General features: G+C 33.4%; 2 protein-coding genes and 1 long non-coding RNA gene across 11 annotated transcripts; 2 read left to right on the forward strand and 1 right to left on the reverse strand.

Moving 5' to 3' along the window:
- On the forward strand, positions 662–2,055 carry LOC107628119. The gene is made up of 2 exons (XM_016330928.2): positions 662–961; positions 1,761–2,055. Exons 1-2 carry the CDS (start codon positions 758–760, stop codon positions 1,776–1,778), a joined length of 222 nt encoding a protein of 73 aa, XP_016186414.1. The 5' UTR covers positions 662–757; the 3' UTR covers positions 1,779–2,055.
- LOC107622759 (TMV resistance protein N) lies at positions 2,574–7,391 on the forward strand. Of its 9 annotated transcripts, none has more exons than XM_016324808.2 (6): positions 2,576–3,344; positions 3,826–4,918; positions 5,064–5,609; positions 5,713–6,268; positions 6,334–6,386; positions 6,655–7,391. In XM_016324808.2, the coding sequence occupies exons 1-6, from the start codon at positions 2,833–2,835 to the stop codon at positions 7,048–7,050; spliced, it is 3,156 nt and encodes a 1,051-aa protein (XP_016180294.1). In that variant the 5' UTR covers positions 2,576–2,832; the 3' UTR covers positions 7,051–7,391. The 9 variants fall into 9 exon arrangements, 8 of the variants coding, with proteins under 8 accessions (XP_020970798.1, XP_016180276.1, XP_020970797.1 ...); XR_002356875.1 differs by having other exon boundaries at positions 2,577–3,344; positions 5,713–6,386; positions 6,655–6,879; positions 6,913–7,046; XM_021115139.1 differs by adding an exon at positions 3,562–3,566 and having other exon boundaries at positions 2,574–3,344; positions 4,239–4,918; positions 5,713–7,391.
- LOC110268624 lies at positions 5,012–5,497 on the reverse strand. The gene is made up of 2 exons (XR_002356877.1): positions 5,377–5,497; positions 5,012–5,103 (listed from the first exon to the last, which is right to left on the reverse strand). It is a non-coding gene; the product is annotated as an uncharacterized LOC110268624 (long non-coding RNA).

An 11,983-nucleotide genomic window follows, 5' to 3' on the forward strand; every position in this document is an offset into this window, starting at 1 on the left:
AAGATTGATATAATAATTATATGAATGTGGTGTGTTAGTAGTTACTATAAAATTGTCAAGTTATATCCTACCTGAGGGATGTACTTGAGGAGGCCCCAAGCACCTTGACCTCTCATGGAGTATCCAATGACATAAAATTAGGGTTCAAGTTGCAGCTAATCAGTAAGCTCTTCAGCGTCAAAAGCCAAGCTTTTTGAAGTTCGGTTAAGATTTGAATCACTTCCACTGTATCCTGGTCTATCAAGAGACGCAATGTATATTTTTAATTCTCCAAGAACATGCTAATCGATCAATAGAAAACTAAAGATTTAATAAGAATAATGTTAAAATGCTATTAAAATTTATTATTATTGATCGTTCGTTAATTATTAATGTTTAAAAATATATTTTTAAATTACTATATTAAAAAAATTAAACTAAAAAAAGTTGAGTTTATGATTATGCGAACAAAAAATAATAAATTTTGATGGTCTTTGCTATTTTTATTTTTAAACAATGGTCTCAATATCTGAAGCCTAATTCTATTCCTGACTTCCTGTTACTAAATTGGCCACAAGTTGAATCGATAATGGGCCAGGCTGAATCGGCCGAACTTAAATGGGCCAATAAAGCAAAACATTAGACCCAATTGAATAATCTCTTTCTTGAAACGACGTCGTTTTTCATAGTGCGTTTTCTTCTGCCTCTCTATGGAAACGTCGTTTTTCACAGGGCGTTTTCCTCTCTCTCTGTGTGATTGAAGAAGAAGAAGAAGAAGATGCGAACAAGGTTGCTATGGTCGAGCTTGGGGTTCGTGTCAACAAGTGCAGTGTTCTCTCATTTCATATGGAAGGACCTTTGGGTTGATCGCCACGCGCTTTCCTCAGAAATTGACCACCATTTTCACGCGCTCCAAGCTCGCGTCTCCAACCTCGAGTCCTCTTCATCATTGTCTGGTAATCAAAATCCAGTTTCTGATCAGGTGCTTCCCATTCTACACTTTAATTTTTCCGGAATTGCCTTCAATTTTGACCATTTCCCTCAAATTTGCATCAAAATCGCTTTTAATTTTAATTAAAAATTAGTAACAAACTAACAATACATGACAGAAAAAAAGAAAATGTGAAAATTGACCTATGTAAACACTTGTTGACTTTATGAAATCAATTTATGGTGATAGTCACTTAGATTTAGTGTGCTAAGTGAACAAATTCTGGCAAAAGTTATGATTTCCGATTTTAGCCCTAATTTTAGCTTTATGATTGTGATTGTTGTAAGAATGGTGAAAGGATTTGTGTAGTAGGAGTGATTTTTCTCTTTGATTGTTTTCGAAAACTTGGTTTTGACAATGTTAATGCTCTTGATTCTAGAATAGCTCAAGCTTTGACTATATTCTTATAAATCATACTTTCTCTTAACTATGCAAATCTAGAGAAATCTTGAAGTTCAGGCTATGCAGATCTCAAATCAATTATGCAAACACTATAGTCTATAAGCATGTTGAAACTAGAATCAATTACCCTCGGCTGTGTTTGGTAGCAAGAACATGACAAAACTATAAAGATAGAGGCACAAAAATGTGTTTGGAATTGGAGACAAATATACAAAATCAGTCTCAACATACACATTTCCTGCATTTTACCTTCTTCCAAAAACTTGAGACAGATTTGATTGCGAAAGATTCAGTTGAAATAAAACTGTGTGTGTTGGAAGTGATAGCTTTGGTTTGCATGAAAGTATTGTGTACTGATTAAACTCTTGTCTGTTTTTTTATATGGCAGATTGAAGGCTGTGGCTAAGTATTATTTTCTGCTCAAATGTTGTGTCTTCAAGATTTTGAGAGTGCTTTGCTTCAAAGCAACTGATGAGAAGACCCAAATTTTCTTTTCCCTTTGAAATTAGCAGATAGTGGCAACATTATAATATAACAATTCCGTTCCTTTGGATGTTGAATTGAATATTGGGTATATTTTGGTAACCAAAGAAAACAGCTGAAGTAATATTTCATTGATTGTAGTGATTCATCTCATGAAAATTATTGCTAATTCAGTAAATTGTTTCAATTAGAATTAGAATGGATTGAAATACAACAAAGAGCTACTAGTAATTATTTACTTAAGGAGGGATTTTTTATTAAGTCAGTACCTCCAATACGAATATTTATTAATGTATTTTTTAAGGAATTCCTCTAATACTCTTTTGAAATTAGAAGATAAATTATCTTCTCTCATGTTTTGTTATGCAATAGGTATGTTTTATATATTTTAACACTTGAAATAATCATATTTAACCAATCCCAACACATAAAAATAAGCTTTTGGAACACATATGAAATATACTTTAGCACTACACAAGTGTTTCTCAAGTTTTATAGTTCTATGAGAAAGAAAATGATGCGATAAGTTAATTATTTAGAATTTAATTCAGAGGTAATGCTCTATATTCAAATAAAACATATGAAAAATATTTTATATCTTAAATACGTGTGTAATTAAACTTATTATGGGATAAGTGATAACATATAAGAAGGGATTATTTACCTTTCAATTTTCAAAAAAATATCGAAATAATTGTCATTTTCAAATATTGCATTTTCTTTGTTTACTTTGTTTTATTTCAAACAATCTGTTTAATGGAAGATGGAGCCTACCAACAAACACTTTCTGAGAAATTGTCCCTTGCCATTGGCGTTTTCTTCAGCCTTCTTCCAATTAGAATTTCTGCAACTGTATCTGAAGTTTCCCCGATCCAGTGATTCCAATTTCCACACACATTCCTACCAAGGCTCTTAAAAAGACCATATTCATACTCTTAACAGTAGCATCAAAATCAAAGTCAAGTCTTGAATCAGCAATGATCACTGATGTACCTTCTTCTTCTTCCTCTCCCTCTCCCTCCGTCAAGACCCGTAGATGGATCAACCATATATTCATCAGTTTCAGGGGTGCAGACACCAGAAAAGGCTTCACAGATCACCTTTATGCTGCACTGGAAAGAAGGGGTTGTATCAAAACTTTCAAGGATGATCATGACCTTGAGAGTGGGGAAATCATATCTAAAGGGCTCATCAAGGGAATTCAAGAGTCCATGTTTGCGCTTGTTGTCCTCTCACCAAACTATGCTTCCTCAAGATGGTGCTTGGATGAGCTGCAAAACATCATTGAGTGCAGGGAAAAGTTCAACCAAGTGGTTTTTCCTATCTTCTATGGTGTAGAATCCTCTGATGTAAGGTATCAGAGAGGAACCTTTGAAGAAGCTTTCAGAAAACATGAAGAGAGGTTCAAAGAAGAGAAGGGGAAAGTCCAAAGATGGAGAGATGCATTGCAAAAAGTTGCAAGTTATTCCGGTTGGGACTCCAAAGATAAGTGAGTTCTCTTGTCATTCATTTTGATTTTTTTTCCCTAGTGATCTGAAGTTTTTTTAACTTTTTGGTACCAAAATGAGAGAATTGGACACCAAACATAGTTAAAGTGATCAATCCCTTCTATATATACTAGTTTATTTTCTTGGCCCATAGTGAAGTATTTCAAGTTGTAATGTTTAGAGACATGCATAACCATCTATTTTCATTATAATGTTTAGAAGTTGTATAAAAATCAACAATGAATGGGTTTTGTAAATGGTTTGAGCACACATCAAAAGTGCAGTAGACAGTAGTGTTCAAGTTTTCGAATTTTCTCTTTGTTCAAATGATAAGTCATCATCGTATATAGAAAATAGACGATATATAAAAATCCAGGTTGTAATCCATTAGTTAATTCTTGAGTACTTAAAAATTAAACTTGAGACCTCTATAACCATGGACATGCGATGATCATAGCCTATATTTTTTCTCCCTCTATGCAGGCATGAGGCAGCATTGATTGAAACAATTGTTGATCACATACAAAAATTACTGATTCCTAAGTTGCCATCATGGGTAGGAAACCTCGTTGGTGTTGAATCAAGGATGAAAAAGTTGAATTCACTCATCGGTATGCAGTTGGATGATGTTCGCTTTATAGGTATACGGGGAATGGGAGGCATAGGAAAAACAACAACTGCCAGATTAATATATGAATCAATCGAAGAGCAGTTCAACTTTAGTTGCTTTCTTGCAAACATTAGAGAGGTTTCTGCAAAAAATGGCATAGTTCACATCCAAAGGGAACTTCTTTCTCATCTTTCTGTAAGAAGTAATTACTTTCATAATTTGTATGATGGGGTAAAAATAATAGCAAACTCTTTGCACAACAAAAAGGTCCTCCTTGTTCTTGATGATATAAGTGAAAGAAGCCAATTAGAGAACTTAGCCGGAAAACAAGAATGGTTTGGTCCCGGTAGCAGAATAATCATCACTACTAGAGATAAGCATCTGCTAATGACACATGGCGTGCATCAGACATGCGAGCTTGAAGGCTTAGTTCAGAAAGAAGCCCTTCATTTATTCTGTCTGAAAGCTTTTAAACAAGATCAACCCAAAAGCAAATATCAGAAATTGTGCAACGAAGTGGTTGAATACACAAGAGGCCTTCCATTGGCACTTGAAGTATTGGGGTCCCATCTTTGTGGAAGAACTCTTGAGGCTTGGCATAATGCTTTAAAACAAATAAGAAGTTCTCCACACCCTGAAATCCAAAATTCATTGAAAATAAGTTTTGAAAGTTTGTCTAGCACAGAGAGAGAAATGTTTTTGGATATTGCTTGTTTCTTCAAAGGCATGAACAAGGATAGAGTAGTAGAAGTGTTAGAAAATTGTGGTCATTTTCCACAAATTGATATTGAAATTTTGATTGACAAATCTTTGGTCACTCTTGGTAGGGATAATATATTGGAAATGCATGATTTACTTGAAGAAATGGGAAAGAATATAGTGTTTCAAGAATCTCCAAATGATCCAGGAAAACGTAGTAGATTGTGGTCTCAAGATGACATCAGCCGTGCGTTGACACAAAATAAGGTTTGTGCCAATTCTTCTGCCACTACTGGATGATTGGTTTTAGATCAACAAAAAATGGCATACGATATTTCTTTTCTTTAAACATTTGTTTTATCTTTTAATCAACAATATTGCACTATTGAGTAATTACAATTCTGAATTTTAGGGAACTGAAGCAATTCAAGCGATAGTAGACTATGCTCGAGCTCAACCATATGAAGCAAGATGGTTCTCCGAACTAATTCAACCAGCAGCACACTATTATCAACTATATGAAGCAAAATGGAGCTCTGAAGAAAGTAAATCATTTGTAGAGTCTGAAGAAATTCAAGCAATAGTAGAATCATATACAGCAAGACGGAAGTCTGAAGAAATTCAAGCAATAGTAGACTATGATCGACCATATAATGCAAGATGGAGCTCTGAAGAAATTCAAGCTATCTTTGAAGATATTCAAGCAATAGTAGCCTATGTTCGACCATATGAAGCAAGATGGAGCTCTGAAGCTTTCTCCAAGACCAGCAACATAAGGTTGCTAAAGATACGTAATGCGTGTTGTCTTTCCCATGGCCTTGATTGCCTTCCTTATGCACTCAGAGTTCTTGACTGGCATGGATGCCCTCTGAAAACTCTGCCACTTACTGATCAACTGGATGTTGTTGACATCAATTTGTCTTGGAGCAAAATTGAACAACTTTGGCATGGAACAAAGGTAAAATCCCTTGGTTAAGTTCTTTTTTCAAACTATGTTTTAGTGATGTTCACAAATCACAATAACATTGAAATTTTGCTTTCACATGTATACTTTTGATCAGATTTTACATAAGTTGAAGTGCATCAACTTGAGTTTTTCCGGTAACCTAAACCAAACCCCTGACTTTGTGGAGGTTCCGAATCTCCAATCGTTAGTTCTTGAAGGTTGTACAAGCCTAACCGAAATCCACTCATCTGTTATGCAGCTCAAGAAACTTGTTCAATTGAACTTAAAAGGCTGCAAAAGGCTCAAAGCTCTTCCAGGTAAAATGGAGATGAGTTCATTAAAGGTTTTAAATCTTTCTGGTTGCTCAAACATGAACACTGTCCCAGACTTTGGGAATTGCATGGGACATCTAGCAGAGCTTCATTTGGATGGAACTGCTGTAACAGAGTTACCTTCATCATTAGCATGTCTGGTTGGACTTGTTCTTTTGCATTTACAGAATTGCATGTATCTTGTTTGCCTTCCAGATACCATTCATAAGTTGAAGTCCCTCAAAGTTCTTAATGTTTCTTATTGCTCGAAACTCAGTAGCTTGCCAGAGTGCCTACAGGAAATGAATAATCTGGAAGAACTTTATGCAAGCAATACTGCCATTGAAGAACTACCTTTATGTTTATGTCATCTAGAAAACATCAAAGTAGTGTCATTTGCTGGTTGCAAAGAGTCAACATCTGAGTTAAATTGCTTTCGAGTTCCATCTGCTGTTTGCCGTCCATCCCTTTTGAGAAGGTTAGATTTAAGTTATTGCAATCTACTTGCTGAATCAATACCAGATGGTTTTTGTGGCTTATCTTTGCTGAGGGATTTGGATCTTTCTGGCAACAACTTTGTTAACCTACCAAGCGACATTTCCAAACACTCTACGCTTGAATATCTTTGTCTAAACTCGTGCAAGAAGCTTCAGTCATTGCCTGAGCTTCCATTAAGCATAAAAACACTCTACTCTCTTTGGAGAATCAAGCGTTCCTTAACTATCGGAAAAAAATGTTATTTTCAGGGGATTTGCTTTCCGAGAACACCATTCGACATGTTTATCACAGGCAATGAAATTCCATCATGGTTTGCACCTCAAAAGTCCTCTTCCTTTGCAGAAATACCATTTCCTCATCCTTCTCCTCCAACTGAATGGCTGGGATTTGCTCTGTGTTTCTTGCTGGTAGCTGATCGGCCTCTGGGCTATTACGATGCAGTGATCAGTTGTTACACGGCAACACAAACATCATTAGAGTCCTGCATACTCGTACCAGATATTCAGGCCAAAAAAATAACGGTACCGGATAAAGATCATTGGAGGGCTGAGTCTTACGTGATCACCAGGAGTGTTCCTTCCTCTTATGGAGCCAAAACAACCTCACCTTTACATTCTCTTTCTGTCCATTGGAGAATACCTTGAAAGAATGCATACAGGTTATGGGTTTGGTTTGGCGTGTTGGTATGACGGTTCATTGATAGTGCAGGCTGGGTGTCGTCTGGTGTGCAAGGAAGATCTTCAAGATATTTATGGAAATCATTCCCATACTTCCTCTGTAGGGCCTAATGAAAAAAACCAAAAAATAAACAACAACGATGGACCAAGCTCATAACCTTTCTTTCTTTTCCTTCCACTCCAACGGCGCACACAAACACTTCATTGCAGCAATACACACACACACCTCTCACCGCCAATACTACTCTGCTGATTTCCCCTCCCTCGGGTCACTTCTTTAACAATAATTTCATATACTTTTATTTCAATTAATTTCATTACTTTTCTTCTGTTCCAACTCTATTATGTATTTATTGTGCTCTCTTATATTGATTTTTATTTCAAAACTCCATTAAAATAATCTAAACTTAAAGAGAATAATTACCTTTAATTCAAGTATTATCAATTATTAGGACTGTTAAGATAAGAATACAATTAATTTAATGATGATGACAAATATAAATTTATTGGGTTAAACACTTAATTAGTTTTGATAATTCTTTGTAGTGATGTAAGCCCATAAATAAAGAGTGCAACAGCCCAAACAAATTGGAACAAAAAAAATAAAAACTGCTGAAAAATGTCAAATCCACAAAGAAAGACCAAATGAAAGGTAACAAATAAATGAATTGGGCGGAACAGAAAGTCAAGCCAATCCAAGCCCAAGTTGACTCATCCAAGTGGAAACAAACCAAAGCCGAAGCTTATAAGCTTTCTTCGGAGTTTGGACATATTCAAGAAGAAAGAAAGAGAAAAATAAATCAAGAAAGCAAATGTTTAATAGTCCTAATCAAAGCAGGTTAAGCTAAGTTAAAGGATAAAGGTGATTTATTTCTATTTGCATGCAAGTTAGTTTCTTCACTTCTTTTCCTACTCTCTGTAACACCATTTTTGGAAAGAAGAAGAAACTGGTGATAAATCATATCTGTTTTAAATCAATGGCTCAAATAGTTTCTTGGGGCCAAAGCACATTATCAAAGATGCGGATATGGCCAAAGCACATTATCAAAGATGCGGATTTGGGATTGTCACTGAGAAAGCACTTCTTTGATGCTCTGTTAACCTCTCAAAGAAATTGACTCAATCTTAAAATCTCTAATTTTTGGGGTTGATTGAAGAAAGAGAAGTGATAAACTATGAAAGCTCAAGGTCCAAGGAGTTGACAAAAAACAAGGTACAAAAGGAAAAATGTTTCTGGTTGGGGACTCAAGGAGAGAGAACCTGAGAGAAAGAGCAAAGAGTGAATCCTCATTATTGAGTTTGAAGTTTTGGAAGTATTGCACCTGCACTAAAGAGAACACTCCGCCAAGATGAAGAACAAAGTTTGAGTTCATTTGTTGGGTTCAATTCATAGAGTTAAAGCTGTTATTCATCATCTCTTTCTTGTTGTACTGTTTTGTGTTTCAGTTTTAATGTATATCTTTTTTTATTTTCTTTGAGAGGTAAAAGGCAAAAGAAAAAAGAAAAAAAAGGTATCAAGAAAAGACCATTGAGTGAAAAAGGTTGAGAGAAACACTTAAAAAAAAAAAACCAAGAGTGATTTCAAATTTTTTTTTTGTTGTATTTTTTGTCTTGTGTCATGTATCTTAGTGGTGCCCCTTGCTAAGTTGGGTAAGCACTTCGTGTGAAGAGTTTAGGTATTAGCATAAATAAATCAAGTTTAGGTTAAAGCTTGTGTGCCCAGATAGGATTATGTGAATCCTAAGGAATTGGTGTATGTAATACTTTGACTATAGTGAAAATTCCACCAACGTTGTGGTGGAGATTGAATGTAGGTTGCATTGCACAAGACAACTGAACCAAGATACATGACTGTGTCAATTTTCTCCTTTCTGATTCTGTTCTGTTTTCTAAAATTTATAAGACAAAATGAAATTGTCTCCTAAATAATTCGCTGCACAGTTCAAACAGAAATATAGTTTGACTTCCAGTTTCAAAGTTTAATTAATTCAAGCAAAAGAAGGTCATACATTTAACTCCTCTTCTCTAAATCTTCTATAACCTTCAAAGACATTAAAATGATCTTTAGCTTGATAATTACCTATATTTTTTATTTTTAGCATATTTATAATGATGGGTATTAATAAATTCGAAAGTTTAGAGTTAGAATAAGATAGAATTTGAAATTTTTGGGTATATAAGTTCTATTATGTCAATTGATGTTAAGTGATATTAAGTTCTCAAAAGAACTACTCTCTATGGAGTATAAATTTTTTTTTTGAATTTTAGTCTGTAAATAAACTGTGTATCTATAATTAAATTTTAGCATTGTATTAATTTTTCAGTTATTAAAAATAATTTTAAAATTTATTATTTAGTTATTTACTAACTTATTTGTCAATATGATATTTATGTTAAATATTTTACAAAGAAAATTTTACTTGAGACATAATATTTTGTGTTGAAATTAATAAAATTGTCATTTGAGAAATTAGATTATAATGTAAATATTATCTTGCATATACACTTTGAATATAAAGTTAGCATTGATTTGATGATGCACTTATTAATTTGTTTGACAACTTTAACTTGATCATGATTTTATGTCAAAATATTTTGGAAGGTTCTGTGACAGAAACTGCAGCTAGCGGTAGTAATTGCTAGACTTGGTGTACCATGTTAGTATATAATTGTACTTTTAAGTCCATATGAATGAAAAATAGTACTTGCCTATTTCATGTTTATAAAATCAGTAGAGCATGTCTGTTTCAGAATTTACAAAAAAAAAAAAAAAATATTATTAAAGTAAATTTATTTTGATTAAAAGTTAATTATTTATATAAATATCTCTCGTGGAGTTATAGATGCTCTGTTTATTCACTGAGTTACAAAATTCACTCTATTATTCTTTTATTTTTTTCAAATATGAGCCTTTATCCTAATCCAATTTCATGAGTTTCGTTCTAATTTTGTTTGTGTTGGTGAACCCTTTACTACAAGGACTTGATGTTTTATGTAAATAACTTTAAAATTTTTTAGGCTTGTTAAACTATGTGACACAAATAGAATTCCATTTTAGTAACTTGAGTATGTTATTTTATAAGTATTCTAATAAATAAAATTAATAGGTCATATTTTGTTGTAAATATTAAAGTCAAATTTTATGTAAAAATACTAAGTATGTTTTAAAAATGATGTTAAGAATCTGTTGTTTTTTAGTATAATTAAAAATTTTATCTGTTCTATTTTTTATAATATCAATTTCTGAAAAAAATTTTTTCTAACACTAGTCATGACCAAATTACATATAATCGTGACGCATTTTGATTTTATTAGAAAAATATCAATTGCCAAAATTTAAAGTACTTGAAGATTGTTTCATCCTACGTGGATATCACTAAATAAAGGAAAAATCAAAGGCTTGTGCATTGATCAGAATGCCCTACTATAAACACATGTATATACAATATAGTTTTTAATTAAGCCAAGGACCCAAGGGACAATAGAATGTTAAATTGTTTGTTACATCACTTTGCAACCCCAACGAAAATGTAAAATTCTCACTATCTTTCCATACAGGAATGATACCTGCGCTGCAAAACGTTTCTCAACCCAAAAGATTATGAGCTTTGTAGTAACTTTTTTTTTTATCATCTTCACCATTTTCATTTTTATTTTCATAATTAAGTGGTGGTAGTTTATACAACTCATCTTTTTTATTGTCATTGCTATTATCTTCAGTAAATAAATTATCCATTTTTTTCAACTCATCTGAATTAACTTTTTCCTCAACTTTATTATTTTTCTTACAAGTATTATTTGATATGAGGTCAATTAACAGTATGATAAAAAAAAATATAAAACTCATGCGTGTCTTTATTTCTCAACTTAGCCTGTTGTATTTGGTTGATCCTTGTATTCCTTTTCAATATATGCAACTCTGTCTATATCTTTATTTTTTGGATCGTACCAGTAAATCTTTTTATACGATTGATATTTTAGTCCTTTGAACAACGTGATCAGATCTTTAAAATTGACAAAATCTAAATCCATGAGTGGAAATCTCTCAATTTGACCATAAAAATAGACTAACTCACCGGTAGGTACCCTTAAAAAGTAGCTCCCATAATAGAACACGAAAACACCGAATACATCATCTATCTGTAACATTTTTTCAAAACCAAATACAAAACCAAACATTATTAATAAAATCTCCAAATCCTCACTAAACAATACCCAAAAAATAACTAACCCTACAATTAATTAGCTACTATCCTCACTTACAGTTCCCAAAAATCCCATCATACGACTTGTATAACAAATAAACGGTATAAGCAGAAAGTTTCAACAACAATGTACTTACCACTTTTCACGGCGGACGCAGATAGAATAACTAAGCTTTAATAGAACTGCTTCACGGAACAGCAACGACGACAACACGGAAACAAAGCGTTGTATTTTTTGGAGGAAAAACGTAAGGACTAGGGCTTCTTGTAATTGTCTATGACTGATATAGACATCATTGGCATATCTCATATGAAGCGTTGCACAATGTTTTCTAAAACGACGTCGTCTTAGTGCACAAAGACCAATATGTTCCATAATTTTCTACAACGGACCACATCAGCCCCATTCACAGCATCTTTGCAACACGTACTCACTCTCATGCCACATAAGCGTCATGTAATCTGAGTCCATAACGTGTGACAAAACAGACAGAAGGACCCATTTTCAATTCGATTTTGGTTTGTTTACTAAACTGGATTTTGTTGTTTGTTGGATAATTGTGAATAATTTTGAATAATTTTGGATGTTGTTTGTTGTGAACTTGAGAGTTGAGATTATTGGGTTGGATTGTTGGTCATGTTTAGTACTTTTGAATAATTTTGAATAATTCTGGTTTATGTAGTACTTTTAATTT

The sequence above is a fragment of the Arachis ipaensis genome, chromosome B02, assembly GCF_000816755.2.
Source record: "Arachis ipaensis cultivar K30076 chromosome B02, Araip1.1, whole genome shotgun sequence".
Taxonomy (NCBI): domain Eukaryota; kingdom Viridiplantae; phylum Streptophyta; class Magnoliopsida; order Fabales; family Fabaceae; genus Arachis; species Arachis ipaensis.

Excerpts from the sequence above, each read along its gene's own strand:
- LOC107622759 (XM_016324783.2), top strand. The coding sequence starts at position 2,833 with ATGATCACTGATGTACCTTCTTCTTCTTCCTCTCCCTCTCCCTCCGTC. Across the intron at positions 3,345-3,825 it reads GGTTGGGACTCCAAAGATAA|GCATGAGGCAGCATTGATTG; the intron begins GTGAGTTCTCTT and ends CCCTCTATGCAG. Across the intron at positions 4,919-5,063 it reads GTGCGTTGACACAAAATAAG|GGAACTGAAGCAATTCAAGC; the intron begins GTTTGTGCCAAT and ends TCTGAATTTTAG.
- LOC107628119 (XM_016330928.2), top strand. The coding sequence starts at position 758 with ATGCGAACAAGGTTGCTATGGTCGAGCTTGGGGTTCGTGTCAACAAGT.